General features: G+C 35.3%; 1 protein-coding gene across 4 annotated transcripts in view; it reads right to left on the bottom strand.

Annotated features, from left to right (window-relative positions):
• Positions 1-108: 108 nt before the first annotated feature.
• Positions 109-17329, bottom strand: part of LOC124154627 (serine/threonine-protein phosphatase 4 regulatory subunit 4-like) — a 65863-nt gene continuing 48642 nt past the window's right edge. For all 4 annotated transcript variants that reach the window (XM_046528468.1, XM_046528467.1, XM_046528470.1 and 1 more), the window contains 3 exons: positions 15006-15618; positions 14331-14579; positions 109-10266 (listed from right to left, as the gene is read on the bottom strand). In XM_046528468.1, the coding sequence (XP_046384424.1) occupies positions 10257-10266; positions 14331-14579; positions 15006-15618 (872 nt within the window). In that variant the 3' untranslated portion in view covers positions 109-10256. The remainder of the gene's footprint in view (positions 10267-14330; positions 14580-15005; positions 15619-17329) is intronic.

Here is a 17329-nt window from a genome sequence, read left to right as displayed (position 1 = left end):
AGGATCTTGATAGAGGAATGCAGTTTAAAATCCTAAATAAAAATTGGGTAGAAATAACTAGAGATTCATTCAAACACAAATACGTAGATATGAATATTGGGCATTAGGTATGTTTCAAAATAGTATTTTAATTTCTGAATATGGATTCAATACATTACAATATACTTTATGCTTCTTTACTGAATCTTACTTTCGGTATGTACAGCAATCCATAATTTTTCACTGATAACACACCACATCACCATATATATCACCTTTTAGCAATTGTCTTTGGACAGTGACAAAAGCAACACACAAGCGATAAAAAAGTATAGCATTACAACAGAGCTTGCAATAGCCTAATGACAAACAATTTTTACTGCACAAAAAATGAATTCTCAAAAGGTTTCCTGAAAAAAATCAATACACACAAACATTTGCAATAAATTGCACACATAAGTATACCACCATATGGCTTGTCAATTATAAAGGAAGCCAAAACCCTGCAGCACGCTGAGTAAAATCAGCAGCCTTGATTAGACCCATCTAGACACATCAACACTTTTATATTTACAAAATTTGTCTAATTAAAAGTCCTATTTAACAAATTCTGAAGTTCGCTATCAAGAAAATCACAGTCTCACACATGAGCTGTATTGCATGGAAAAGAAAAGTTTATGAAAGGAAATCCAGGCAAATGACAAATCCTTCAACATTTGACAACATGTAATGACGACTCAAGTCAGCCAAAGCCATGCATATCTACACCTTCAAAATGCAAAATTTCTTGCATTGACCTCTTACGTGGGATATTATATGTACATGTTTCTGTGCCACAGTACTATGATTATGCTTTTTATATTTAAAGTTCATACCTCTATTGCTAAAATAGAAGAAGTAAGGAGATAACACCTATGCAACTGATGCACTAAAATACTGTAGTTAAGAAAATTTCAGCTCAATAAAAAAAAACATGGGGTTTACATGGATTGTCAGATAAGTTCTTGGGTCCCACTCATTAATGGCTTTACTGCAATATCCTAGTATTATTTTTCTCATGCTGTCACTGCATTGTGAATACTGAATAAAATTCCAAATCATTCAGGTGAGAAATTGTCAGTAGGCAGATGCTTGAATCAGCAGCAGTGCACATTCTATAGCAACAAAGAAATCAAGTAACACATGAGTAAATTTTTTGATGAATGATGGAAGGTTTTATAGGGCTTTAATAACTCCAATGATATTCACTAGGGGGACTAATTTTACCATTTTTTCTCAGAACAAAGTTTAGCAACCAGTAAAACTTGCCAACCCATATTCATACCATTAATGTGAATTTTGCCATGCTTGGTTAATTTCTTGTCAAAATTTGACAAAAACACAACTCAATTGTAACTAAATTTTTTGACCACAGACACCATACTTTTAGGAAAAGACAAGTAAGTGACATTGAATACTGATATTAAAACGTCAATATGACACTTACATAACCATTTTTCATTGAGTAAGTACATAAATATGTATGGTGCCCCAAAATTTCATAACAATAGGCAAACCACTACACAAATTACTGTACAATCTTTTCTCTATTTCAATAAAAAAACAAAATGACGATATATATTCCAGTCAATGTCACCAAGTTATGGAAACAAGTTGTTGAAATAAGTCAAAGAGATGAGGAAAGCACTTGATTATGCAACAGCTAGTATTGAAATCTGAATAAATATAATAAAAAAGAGAAAACTGGCAAGCCAGGACTGGTCTATCAAATTACTACTTCTTGGCATGTCCCATTAAAATACACACACCTGAAAAAAATTTTTCAAGTCAGTCAATCCAAATTTTGAAATTCAGGAGGCAAAATTTCTGACAGATATTTTATTTTACCTGACCCCAAAACAGAGCAATAAAGGCCTTTTACATCAGGGAATTCTAAATATTAATAACGATGGACTATCACAAACACCGATGCCCTGGATAGTAGAAACCTACTAAGGCAGAGTACGAACCCTCGACCTTCAGTTCGGCACCCAAGGACTATGCCCCACCAATGCTAGTAGATATAAATTGATTTGTGAAAAATTCATGTCTGTAATATTGATACATACTGAATGGCAGGCAAGTTTTGCTAGGTATAAAAACTTGCCCTCAGAAACAAACAGCAAAATAAGCCACCCTAATATCCACTCCATTAGCAATACAATATTTGACTTCTTTAGGACCAAATCTCCTCCAAAAACTCAAAAACATTCTTAGATGGTTAAACATTCTTATTTTCACACTGAGTATCAGCATTGTACACAGACCAGCAGTTTGATAATAGAATAGTTCAGTAATTCCAGAAGATCACTCCAGAGATGAGATAATGAGAATAACACACACCACTGGAGAAAATACATTAACACACTAGGAGTCAATGATTTTGAAAAATGAAAGTGTGCTTGAAAGCATAAATTACCATTTTACACATGGTAGGTCAATAACTCATCTGACAACCCACGTGTGTTCACAAGGGAAACTAACATCACCTTTCCCCATCAACAGCTGTTGAGCAGTGTCACTAACTTTATGAGCGGTATTCACCATATTTATCTGAATAGAATCCCCCCATTTTCAAAAATGCCCATGTTAATGGTAAGGGGACTATTTTGGGACTATGTTCAAGCATATATTTTTTTTTATTTTTCCTGAAACTAAAGGCTCAAAATTAGGGGGGAGGGACTATATTTGGAGAAACACAGTATTTAAAATATTCAGGGTAATATACATTTATGCATATGACAATTTTTAAATTTAATGTCTTTAAACTGCATGCATTTTTTGTTTATTTTTGAATGATTGTAATGTTTCCAACTCGAACAGCTCGAAACAGAAAAAAAATGTCAAGCAACTGCATATTTTATAAACACATCCACTGCTGCTTCGGTCATACTGACCGAAATGTGTACTTCATCTTCACGCAGGAATTAGTATCAAAGCAAAAGGAAAAAGATAGACATTTGGAGCCATGGGTGAAAAATCCGCGGCAGCGAACGCGTTAATTAATCACCGCTCTTGAATATGTGAGAATGATACTAGCAACCATTGCCTGTTTTTGATGACATGTAAAATTTAAGTTACTTGAGGCTAAAAAGATTTTGGAGATCTATTGAGCAAGTGCTCGACATTTTGAATTCCATGTATGGACTAAATAATGTGATTCAAGTGCATGAAGAACATTAATTTTTTAAGGTGCAAATCACCTTATTTTATCAGTCATTAAAGATTTAAATTTACTTAAGGTGTCCAGTAGCAAATAATAATGCTGATTTTCGAGGACAAAGGGGTTTATGGAATCAATGATGCTTCCATTTCCGTGCCTCGCACAGCACCTCTCAAGAAAGAAACACCCACCAATATCTAAATACATCAACAACTTTTAAATGGTATTCTATCCACAGATTTCCCACACAGAGGTTAATGCATGGTAAAAGGTAAGACACAGACACCATAAAGAATACTGTATACATACTTGATGAAAGGAGATGTCATGTATGTTTTCCAAAACATCCACAATAATCACTAAATTGACTTATACTACCGTAATTGCAAAAAGGTAAAGAAAGTTTTTACAATACAACACAGTAAAGTTAACAATAGCTTAGAAATTTTTTTAAAGAGACATGCAAAAAAGAAAATGGTAGTATGGTCTAGAAATTGAAACACTGATAGTAAATTTTCCAAATAGCATGGTCCAAACTTAAATGATACCAATAGGAATGGTGTAGAATGCAGGCTTTCGTATCACACATGCATTATGGTTTCACAGATATTTCTTTCATAATTTACTGAATTTTACTACCACCAATTACACTACCACCAAAATTTAATAGCTCATGGAAACGATATTAGGCCTTTTGATAAAAACTATATTATTATTATTACAATTCTTGTACATTGGAACCCTGGATTGTGGGTTTAAAACATTTCTGGATGTGACTAAGGCAGCAAAGCTAAAGCCATGATGCCCACAGGAATTTCAGTTAAGTAAATATGTATAGAATTACAAATGCAATTGTTATTTTAAGGCAATATTTAAAACTAACATACCTAATACCTAACAGTTTTTATTTTTGATGTGACACAAGAATGTGTATTCCCTAAGAGCCCATGCACAGTATTTGCAGGCACCACCTACACACACATTGCCAGTACATACTTACATTGTAAGGCTTTCTTCACAACTCACTCCAGTAACTGGAATACTCCAGCACAAGAACCTCCAACCTTGAAAACATCAAAAACTTCCTCCACCAGAGGGGGCTAAAAATAATTCCAATAGTTTTACTGAAAAGTCCAACTGATTTAACTACAAATTCCTGCTAGAACAAACATATTTCTGCCAGCTTAGGATTGCTTTCAGACAATCCAGCTTTTTACGATGCTCTATACCCATAGAGCATACATTATGCTCAGAAGTATGCTGTGAGAAACAGCCGGCATGGCTGAGAGCCCATATACATTCTACGTGGCAGAGGATGTTGCACAAAACAGATGGAAATGAACACCGTAAGAACCATGGCTGTTGTAAAAAGCGGGGAGTTGTGGACAATGCATTGCAATGTGTAGGAAGGCACCCGTATAAGCCCATGGTTTCATGACAAAGTGCCGTGCTGCCCATGGTGCATGGCAAGCAGTTGCATTGCCTGAAAGTGGCTAAATCCAACTAACTCATTCAAAGCAATTAACAGCTCTCAGCTACATTTAAGAAAGTAATGGTGCAGAAATAAAAGTGAGAAGTATGGTAAGTAAGACTAAGCAAGATGCATATACATACATGCATAATCATTTAAGTTAATCGACTTATATAAATTAAACTATGGACACAAGGCATTCTATGAAACAGAGATCAACCATTTAAAAAAATGTTAACTCATTTAAGAGCCTCTAGTTTCAAATAAATATCCAGAAAAACCTTTTGGCAGAGATATCGTGTTGGTTCATACCACACAACAGCTTTCACTCTGTTAGTCCAAATAGGCATAATTACATCATACATTCACTAAAATAGCTGCATACAAGATACAAATATTTCAATCCATAACCATTCCTAGAAGGTAAACTATTCTGTATTTTGTACGAAATACACGGACATGCATAGTATAGTCAATTGTGTCAGTAAACACTATTAATACTGAAAATATCAAGTTGGCTTTAAGATAGCAAGAAGATAAATTATGGGAAATGATACTGTATATTCATATCAAGTAGCTACTACCATTGAACTACCTGAGGCACATAATTTGCCACTGCATACGTACTTAATATTTGTAGTACATATTAAAAAATAAGGGTGCACAAAAAATATCATGTAACAAGATGGCAGATGAAGAGATGAAAAAATTTTGATACCATTTTGTGGAAAAATAAGAGGAGTCTTATGTAAAATACAAGTCTTTCACAAAAACATGATTTTTTAAAGGGAACATTACACATCTTATTAGTTTACACGGTTCATCTTCTTAAATCTCAAAATTCTGAAAATTTGAATAAGGTATTTTGTAACTTCGTGAACCAACTGTTCCAGCCATTATTTTGAACAACTAAGCTGCAAGTCGGTAATAGGCACACTTGCCTTGAGTCTACCAAAACTAAAATCATTCTGGTGGCTAAAAATATTTTGTTTCTTAAATTAAAATTTATTCTTTGTACATGCTTGAAAGGTATTCTTTCAAATTTCAGAGAAGAGATAATTTTTTCATGCATTTATTTTCATCTGCACGTCATCAGCCGATGACTATGAATCAACCATCACAATACCCTCTGGTCAACTAAATCTGGATTCTATTTCAATTTTTTTTTCAATGGATTGATTTATTTAAAGTTACATTGAGTATAATAAATGCTTATTTCTTCTTCTTAATAAAACAAAATATGATTTTTTTTAAACATGGAAGACAATCAGGCATAATTAGAATGCTGAATTATGTAGACAATAGCAACGTGATAATCACATGGTCATGAAAATAATAGTAAAAGAGCAAATATATTTGCCTTTATCCTTAGGTATCACAGAAAATAATTTCTAAATCTTTTCTCATTGGTATACAGATATATTTTGCAGCCTTTACAATTTGAGCTTCCTTTTATAGCTTTATGGAGGCCTCCTTACTATTGATTCCCTAAAAAATACACTTCCAAATAGTTTTTCTAGTGATTAGTACGTAACATCTTATCGAGCGCTTGATAAAATCTAAAAGGCTAAATAAATGCAAGTAATTATTAGAATGCTTATCTTTGCATACATGCAAAATATAAATATATAATATACAGTTAAATCCATGAAAACAAATTAAATTAGCTGACCATAATGTTTTAGGGCAAAAAAGGAGTCTTACCAAAAATTCTTCCATAGATTAACTAACAAGAAGCATTTTAAATAGGCATGAGGTATAGAAGTAAGATTTTATCTCCGAATAGCGTTGTGGACATTCCTTAGTAATTATTAAAATTTAAAATGGCAATTCATGAAAAGAATTCGGTGGACAGACAGGAATGATAAGTCACAATTGAAAAAAATGTAATTCAGCCATTTTCTCATAACTTTAAAATCAAAAAAGGTGAAAGTTGCCAGATACTTTTCATGACTCTGTGACATAATTGGAGTAGAGGTTCCTTAACTTATTCAGGAAGAAGTGATCATATAGGGAAGTAATCCCTCACAAAAAGTAAACAACAACGAACACTATAAAAGCAACGAGCGAGGTTGAGGAGTTTTGGAAAAGCAGCGGCTTGTGTGGTGGGTGCTAGTGATAATTATATGCAAAAGATTTAAGCCTAACATTTTTTTAAATAGCTTAAGAAGTAGGTGGTGGATAGAGGAACAGAAATATATGGGCCTATTTGGTAAACTCAATCATGGTCAACGATCAAAAACATTGCTGAACAAACCCATTGGATCCTTCAGTAACAACGTTCTGCAGTATTAAGAGCCACACTCCATTAAATTTTTGATTCTATCATCCTTAGGATGCTGGAGTTGCCAACTTAACAACCAATCCAGGATAATACCTCAACGATGATAACTGTGTCTTCAAAAGTAGAAACATAAACTTCAAACCTAATTTCAGGTTTTCCAATATTACGGGTTAACATGATGTTTTTCAATTTTTGCATCAATGGTGTACTTTCCTAGAATTATCCACAACATTACATATTCAATTAATTAACAGCAATGAGTGGTAAAAAAAGCAAGAGAATATTACATTTTGATGACGGTATATTTAATATTTTGGAAATTGAAGAAGACTAAACCAGAAGTAAGCAAACATGTTTGACTGAGAATAAGACACAAGGGTCCACTGAAGAAATAGGTAGGTCAAATAGTAATGGTGAACAATTATCAACTGCAAAGAAAAAAATAATACCAAAATAATGTAACCTTCAACACACTATCCACAAAGATATTGTAGAGAAAATTCGGTCTATCTGCACTGCTATAATTTACATCATTCATTATTACTTTTGCAGCAGAGTTCATTTTTGAAATAAGGAGGCCTTGAAATGACAATTTTGAATACTCGGGAATAACCAAGAGATGTTTCCTGGTTTTGAAAATTGAAAAATACCCAATTCCTGGATTTCAAGGGTCCTTGGATACCTTGATGACAGATCATGATAAAGTGCAAACCACCACACAATGACATGGAATATCCAAAACATTTAATTTCTGTAATTCTTATAAATTGTAAAAATGTCCTTTAGTGTCATTGAATGCCAAACCCTTTCACCAAATTGTCACATTATTTTTTGTTCAAAATAACAGGAGGCTCTCCATAACGCATTCAGAAAATGTCTTGTTACAATTATCAACATTTTCAGTTTGAATCATAAGATTAAGTTGAAAGTAATGATGCTTTGGTTTCATCTACTAATAAAATCAATGCCTCCATATTCCAGCATTAAACATGCACCATGGCAGAAAATTACTGTTTCATGAATATTGTTGTAATAATTATATCATTACCTTAATGAAATTCTGTTCAGAAAAAAAGACCAACAAATGAAAACCAACCAACTTGATAAATATAATTTATGAAAAATGCATGATTTTGATATGATTAAATGATCAATAATTTGCTTAAAAGTTTGCATAAGAAAAGTTGTAGGAATAAAAATGCCAGAAGTAGCAAAATACTCAGCAGTACATAATATACTAGAGAAAAAGTTTCATCTTGAAGTTAAACCTCGACAATTACAGAGAACAGCAAATTAACCCAGGAATACATCACACATCTTATCTAGGAGAAGAGTTCAGACAATAATGATTGTTTGATTACAGTGCTTATGGAATAGTATGGCATGGAAGATGGCATGAAATAGGTGAAAACTGTTCATATTAATATGAGTGCAGGTACCATTATACCAGTTACAAGACTCAGTCCCCAAAGAAAGGAGAGCATACCCGCAGAACTTTAGACTAACAATATCAAAATAACTAATCCTTGATGAGTTCCAGGTTTGTTAGTCAAGGACATTTAAAAATACCTAGCCATTACTTTCCACAGAATAATAATATACGTATTGAATACAAGTTATTCCAAACACCACTTTGAGATAATTCTTAAAAATAAGCAACAGTCAATTTAAATTAACTATGCATCAAATTCTAAATAACATCCCATTCCATGCCATTTATAACACTAATGCAATAATTTTAAAACAACCCTGTTTCATTTTAAATACTCACATTATATGCATTCTAAGTAGGTAATATATGGTAGAGTAGATTCCTGCTCTAAATAATATTCTTCATATAGGGAATATTAAACCCTAAAATTACAATAAAATCTCTTATTTCAGCTCCAAAAAAAATTGATGAGATTGAAGGGTTGCCAAGTATTTTGAAAAATCAAAAATATAAGAAATCAGGGACTGGATTTTAAAAGAAAGGGAATTTTAAAAGAAGGCAAAACTTTTTCAGTATTGTAACTGGAACGTAAATCACGCAGGATACACACACAATCAATAGAAAAGGAGGATATATACAGAAAATAACATTACAAAAGCGGGAACTCACAGAAAATGCAGATGGGTTGGTAACCCTAAGGGAGAGCATTTTTAACATTAAGTTTGAATCAAGAATGAATGAGTAAAGAGAGAATGCTAAACAAGGTAACCAGTCCTCTTGTTCATCAACTTTGGTTTTTTCCCTAAAATAGTTACGATATTTCTATTACCATACTGGGATAAAGTTGTACATACATGATTGGCTTTCTCCACTGATAAAAATATGTAATAGAGTGCAGTTAAAGGAGAATTCCAACTATGCATATATATAATTAAAAATCTTTGAACTGGCGACATAAACTAACCATTTGTTAATTATGTATACTTTAAGACAGAAGAAACACTTCTCGTAATCATTTACAACAGTCCAACTTCACGAGATACTTGAAGCAACAACAAAATACAGTCTGGAGGGCAAACATTACGCCAACATATTAGGTAATGTATCAATTAATGTGACCAAGGCATTCTCAATATTCAGCCATAGATTTCAATAACAAGCATAACAAATAAGTACATCCACTGTGCAAAAGGCACATTAAGTAATCAGTATTATATTACCTAATCATATTGCCAAGATAAATGAAGTGTTTCACAACAAATTAAAGCTCGCATTTCAAATCGAATTGAAATAATTCTAGTTCATTTTTTACATTGATACACATTAAAAAAGTAGTGATCAGGAAAACACATGATACAAAAGCCCTTTTCACAAAAACCTACAAATTATTCAGAAAAATATTCATCTCTAAAATCTGTGACAGCAGGTACATTGGTATAAAAAATTAAATAGCTGCATTAGGAAGATCATAATTACACACCTTCTTTTGTTAAATTCACAACACATACTAAGTATTGAATATATTTGCACTTTATGAATCACATGATACGAGCACCATGATTGTAATACATGCTTATGAGTCTATGCACAACAGATAGAGTAAGTAGTTATTAGACTTCCTGTTAGGTAACTTCACATCAGAAATGATATGGTAGATGATAAATAGCATACTACCGCAAATAGCATTCTAAAAATATCTTCTTCTTTGATTAAACACTATCCATATACAAACAAGCTCTAATAAAGCTTTGGCAATGAAGTAAAAATATATTTGACTATTAATCTTCTGAGTAGCAATTAGAGGGCACCGATAAAGCAGACAACCTTATTACAGAAATTTTACAAGAAAACTTCTGTAGCACCAACATTCTTCATTCTTTCCAACCCATTAAGACTTCCTGAAAAGAAAATGATCATGTTTATTGAGAACAAACTCATATGACTTGACAAATATCAAAGAGAACACTGATCAAATTGAGCAAAAGGTCTGGCCCTGCTCTTAGCGATTGAGGATTGAAAGTGATTACTTTAGGCTTAACTGTATGAAACCTTTCCCTTTAGGAAAAAGAAATTAAAGAATAAACATTGATAGGTTCACCAACATATTCATACTTTTTCAAATACATTGGTGAACCTAACAAAGATTGAAAGAATGATGAATTATAAGGATTCAATGTACCAATATCATGTGAAAATAATAATGAATTATGTACAGCAGATTCCTGATAATCTGGCAGCGATTTATCTGTGTTGCACCTTATCCGTGCATGAGTTTTACAATTCATTGATGCTTTCTGCGATCTTTGTAAAATAATCAATCGGACACAAAAGCACAATATTTGCATTTTAATGCAAGGCTACAATGGGATAATTATTTCCATTAGAACAGTCTCAGTAAAAGGGAATTATTTTATTTAATTTTAGACAAGGAATGCTTCAAGTTAACTTGGACGTCTGCTCTAGCATGCGGACGACGATCAGAGGTGAGATAAAAAACTCTTGATTAATTTTAGAAGATTCTTCAATGGTTAACCAATCACAAATTTAGAAATATGTTGTCTATAATTGTGTATTTCATATCGCAAATTATTACCATGGCCTCGCATTTGGTTGAATACCTCCCCAAGGAACCGGAGATTCCGTCACACTCGGACATATTACCACTGTGACTAATCAAGGTCAAACTGGAGAGGAAAGGATTGACAGAAGTGAAGGCAGCGAGGGAAGTGGAAGTAGAGAAAGCATATCTTATAGCCAGGCACTCGCCTGCATAGACAAATTGCCAACAGTCCAAGTTTCCTATAGTTGCTACTGCGCATGGGATGATCGTGAGCCCATTACCTTCATGGTTACTCTGCGTTAATTTTATATAAACATCATGGAGCGTGATTACATACAGTGATCACGGAACTGCATCCCACAGCAGTTGCTTACCAGGCAACTTGCGCAAGATACGACTACGTAGTGTGGTGTCTGACAGTGTAGTTTCTGACGTCGCGCAGCGGTTTTGAAGCATTCCTGCAAACCAATTTCCTGCACCCGTGATCTCGCAGACACAGGTGTGCGATTTTCGGAAACCAGCTTTTACATGGAGCAATACGAATATGAGTAAAATCGCATTATCGCCGCTAAAAAGATTGTGACCGGAAAAGAAAGCTCTAAATGATTCTGGAAAGCGATCTAAAATAACAGACAATGTGGGTAGTTAATAATTTATAGTTTGATTTGCCTAATTTATGAAAATTACAAGAAATTACAGTGAAAGTTTGAATTACTTGTGTTTTCCGATTATTTGTGCCAAATCTCCCCATCATTAGCCCCGATAATCAGGAGTATGCTCCACGTGATTTTCGCTAAACTTGGAGGCACTTCCACAAGTAGATGCCCCACGGATGCAGAACAGGAGTGCCACAGGACATGACCTTACATGTAACACAGTGACAATGCAGATGCACCACTTGTAAGCTATTGACCTGGTTTGAGGGGACCCTTTATAACAGCAAAGCAATCAGATATCAATAAATGATACATAAGTGGCAAGATAAGGACAAAACTATGAGCATATTACTTAACAGTATGCCACAGATTAATAAATTAAAATATTCGTAATTTCTATAGGTAACTACAGGCAGTGGAAGCCCAGTAGAGCGAGTACATCATATTGCAAGGATCACTTAATAGCGAGTCATAGTCTTTGTCCCGCCTAATGTTTTGCATGCAAAATAAATTGGATATACCGAGGCCAAAAAGTTCCTTCCACAATATATGCTTGATATTACAATAAATATCACACTGCTGAGCAAAAATTAATTATTGTGTAGTGTATTATCTGTCTATGAAACTAAAAATATACCGTATTTATCCTAATAAAGAGCCACTTTTTTTCCAAAAATGCTCTTGGAAAAAGAAGGGGGGGAAATATATTTTAGTGTAATCCACTTAAGCATACTCAAGTTTACCAACAAGTTATAAATAACGGCATAACAGACGATAATGTTCTAGTAGTCTTTCTAAAGAAGAACATTAGCGAGTAGAGATGTGCGAATAGTATCCGTGAATACTGAAATACCTCGAATACTAGAAAGTATTCGATATTTGAGGTCTTGAATAATTATTCTAAAGGTACTATCTCGAATACTTTGAATTTCATGTCATACACCGTCGCATGCACGTCGTTGGTAGTTGACTCGGAAAAATGTAGAGAACTCTAGTCTTTTAATGCAGGCAGCACCGTTTTAGGTAAGTTGACAAACTACATCAAATTCGCGGAATAGAGTGGTGAAAAGAGTTCAACATGGGCAACCGAAATTAATCGGGTGAAAAAATCTGAAAATCCCCGGTTTCCCTCACCAGGAGAACCTCAGTGCCATGGGATAGTAACTACGTAGCACAATTCCCAAAATCTGCTACCCCCTCCATCCATCAGCCCTCGGCCCCTTCTCTAATGCTTTCCTCCTCTCCGAAATCAAACAAAAGGCCCCAGCTTGCACAGGGTTTTTATTACGAAGACCATAAACCAAAAGCTTCAAAAGAAAATATCAAGTTACAGGCGAATAATAGAATTGTGTTTCACCCTTCCCTCTTTCTCCCCCACTGACCTTTTTCTGCCGACCTGCTTGGAAGGTCCCCATTTCTGGAGGTCAACTGCTGCATCAGTCATCTATTAGCCCAAAAGATGTCTAACAATGACTTTCGGCAATTGATATTACACCTTTATTGGATTGAAATATCAGTAATGTGCGCGTAATTTAAAAAAGGATAAGACCAAACACAACGTATTTCTGACTATATTTAAGCATTTTACGCAAGAAAATAAATGTCGGAAAGACGAACTCGATATCCTCGTAACTGAGCTCCTCGGAAGTTGATGCGGTATTTTTCCGAAAACATAAATCAAGTTACAATTTATGAGTTATGCTATAAATCTCTATTGTCACAGTCACAGACAAAGGGATATTTTCTCAGGATATTTGATTTCTCCCTGATAGCAATTCGAATTCATCAGCTCATCTCATGAGAACTTCCAAAGATGGACTGAAAATAATTGAAGAAAATCCGGTGGAGAAGCGCGTGTATTTTGCAAAATGCCTCGGATTGTCCGCTAGCACTTGACCGTAGGAAGGGGGTAAAGCGAGCTACCTGTTGAAAATAAGAAGCTGGATGAAGCCGAGTATCAGATGGGCGTGCTGCTGAAATGGCGTTTGGTAGATAAGAATGCATACACCAGACAGAAATCCATCGTAGCAGTGTCAATGCAGAGACGGCATGAAATCATTTTTTCGCGAGGTGGTGTTTCCCCTTCGGATATTTGAGAGAGATGTTAGTTGAATCAACTATTTGCCCAAATTGTTTCCATAAAATAAAAATATTCCATTAATCAGCTAAATTCCTGTTTGAATCCTTTACCATTATTCCGCTTCTGATAATGTAATCCAATTACATTATCAGAAGCGGAATGATGCCGTGCAAAATCTTTACTTGAATTTATCCCTCAAACCCAGGCAAAAGGGGATGAAAGCTGCGATACTTTTTCTACATTTCCTATATAGTTCCAGGAAATTACAATGGCATTCAGATACCGAACATCACCATCCATGTCTCCAAGTGAGGCATTTAATAGGGTAAATAAATACTCGATGACACTATTTTGCCGGAAATTATTCAACACCTTGAGATATTACAAATGCTCGTTTAAGCGAGGGATTTCCTAGGGATTGTGAACACACCTTATACCAGGCTTCCACAGTAGTTAATATAGGTAGGTACATAGCTACTTCAAGTTACAAAAAAACATAAACATTGAAACCAGTCTTGAAATTGAAATACCTACTAGCGGAAAATTACCGGTAACTTTTAATTTATTTACATGTAAGAATTTCACAATAGTAACCCTGACACAGCTCTCTATAATATTATATTACACAATATTTGCGAGCATACATATGCAAACATCCTCACTTACCGCAGAGTTGGCACTGGCAAGCGACTAGTACTAGAATTAATAACTCCACCAACACTGAGAGGCCGAGGTGAGGTTCGGCGACCCCCGCTAGCGATCAGTGCAGACCCATCTGCAGACTTCCTCCTCCAGTTGGGTGCATCCTCACTATTCTCTTGCTTGGGAGTCCATCTTCTGCCAACACCCTCCGCTGACCCATCATCACGAGGAACAGCGCTGCCAATCCTCTGCCTTTGCCTGCCTCTTACTCCCCTGCTCAAAAGATGATACAGTAAAACTTACTCAAACCTCAAATCCGTGCACTTCATCAAATCTTCTAGTGCACAACAAAAATTTGAAATCCCAACTGAGAATAAGAGATGAGTTAACTACTCTAAGGCATTCGGGGCCCATTTCTTCTTAAAAGTACTACAGTAAAGCCCATGCATAACAACTGCAAAAACTATGACAAAAAAATAAAATTTTAATAAATATGACATATTAAGAGTAATGACATTATATCCTCATTCATAATGAAAAAGTCTTCTAGAAAACTATACAGGATGGCAGCAACAAAAACTTCAAAGGTAAGTGTAATCTAAGCTACACTGTACTGTCACGGCGAGCCATTTTTTGCAACGTCATTTTCACATTTAACACTGGATACGCTTGAATCCGAAAAATATCATTCATTCTCACCCGTTAATCCTTTTATCTGGACTCTCAACAGGATGTGCTGCCACCACATCGCCACCCATTCCACCAGGGGCACTCTGCTGCTTCTTCACCGTAGGCAAGGCTCTCACCAACAACGATGACCCACTCCCTGCATGACGAAGGCTCTGGATACCCCCAGAGTACCCAGATGTCCCCTGGAGCCGAGAACCCGGGCTGGATGCCCGGCTGGAGCCTGGGCTAGAATGAGCACTTCCAGCTGAAGTCCTTCTAGGCACACGCCCAGATGGCAGGGGAGGAATGTTGGATTTTATGAATGCTGATGAGATTCTCCGTCCTATTGGACCACTAACAGTTGAGCCACGCTGCAGGCCTGGTTGCTGTTTCATCCCTCCACCATGGCGCAATTCCTCTTGCGACAATGATCGAGAACTATACCTTAATCCCCTGTATGGACTGGTGATGCTTGGCTCCCCAGATCTAGGCAGGATGCAAGACTGAGGACGCATGGAATGTGAGGCACCAGCTGGGCTGCCTCGTTGAGGGGAGTTGGTCCAAGAGGAGGTTCTTCCGTAGCGTTGCTTATTCAGCTGAAAACTTTGCAGCCCAGCAGTGGTGGTAGTACCTGACAGGGTACCTAATATCACACAGAAGAAACAATATATAAACAGCAACATAATTTCAGCGGAATCCAATTAAAAAATTTTCCAGCTGGACAAAATTTAAATTTAAAATGAGAAAAAATGCTAAACAAAGATTAGCTGCATTTAAGTAATCAAAGTAAATAAAACTTTACATATTGTCCATTTTTTGATGGTAAAAATTTGTAATTTACAATTCATTTCAATGAATGGCCTCATAATGAGGTCAAGTAAATAACAAGTTCTGCAACAGCAGAGTAGCTGTTCTATGTAATGCCAGATGAGGAGGGGGACATAAGAAAAAGGAGGGGAGGCGGTGTAAGGAAAGTCATGACGAGAACAAGCTCAAGTCATTACCTTGGAAGGATTGAAGGAAAGAACAGAATATATGACGGTGTTTGTGCTGGAAAGAAAGAGGAGGGGAAAGTAGAAGCAATTACAGTAAAACCTCTCTACATCGTAATGGACGGGACCAAAATTTGGGTAATTTGATGTATGGAGGTTCACTGTAGAGAGGTTTTAGTGGTAGGCACCATTTTTTCATATCCTTGGGAAATGAAAGGTGCTACTGTCTTTAAGCCATTATATTAATATATTTAAACATATAGGTATGCATATGTGAACATATATTTACAATTTAATGATTACACAAAGGTAAAAGTAACTAGTTCAAGAGGCCTTTTTAGAAAATAAATTAGTTAATGGGTTTGCTTAAAATATTTTTCAAACTCTATCGAAATAATGTTTTCAGTTCTACGAGCACTTTTTAATGTCATTTTCACTATAAATAAATCACTAGCTGTTTTCGTTAATGCCTTTTGACCTAAGAAATAATTCACTGGTCTATGGGTTGTAATTTACTAATAGTGTTCAGAGGAGAGAACAATAGTTTTACATTTCTAAACATAATTTCTTCATCCTCATATTTAACTGCCTGAGTTTTTTTATTTGTGCAGCCTAGATAAACAGTTTCTTCTGTTTTTCCTCGGTTGTTTAAAATAGATGTGAGGGTGAATGAAGGTATTCCAAAGGTCACTGCCTTCTGCCTGTCCTCGTTGATGGCTAGGAAACTGCTAATTATGTGGTAATATCAAGCAGTCGCCTTCTTTTATTTCTCGAATCCATCATCAGCCTATGATTAATTAAGTAATTTTCATATTTTATGGCAAATAATTGAAAATACTCCTTATTATATCTTTAAGAATTGATTTATCATTCTTATAACATGTGACTTGTTAAAGATTATGAAAAAACAAGTAATCACGTGATTACTGCAAAAAATAGACAAAAAATTGAGCGTAATTTTGAAAACTTTGTTGAATTCCCTAACTCCAAAATACAATGCACGTAGCATTCCAAAGGAAAACTCTGTCGAGGGCACACAGAAATGCTAGGTCTGCGAAAGGACGTGATTTCCCGGTGAGAATGCTGGGCGAACTACTTCAGAATGCGGCGGCGACGGTAAAAAATTTCATTGCCCTACCGTGTATCAGCTAATTAGCTATTTCCTTCACCTAACACTGTCACGCATGGATTGATGTTCGTTCAGTATTGCTAGAAATTGACGTCCCGGGCTCCCGATGGAAGAGTCAGATTTCGCGGCATAAATACGCAGGCAAGACATATGACTGTAGCTAAGCGCAATAAATTTTAAAATGCGATGGTTCACGAAAGCATCGAAAATATTACCAAGGCGGTAGTAAGAAA

This window comes from Ischnura elegans, chromosome 2 (genome assembly GCF_921293095.1).
Source record: "Ischnura elegans chromosome 2, ioIscEleg1.1, whole genome shotgun sequence".
NCBI classification, from domain to species: Eukaryota; Metazoa; Arthropoda; class Insecta; order Odonata; family Coenagrionidae; genus Ischnura; species Ischnura elegans.
This window is presented reverse-complemented; position numbering and strand designations above follow the sequence as displayed.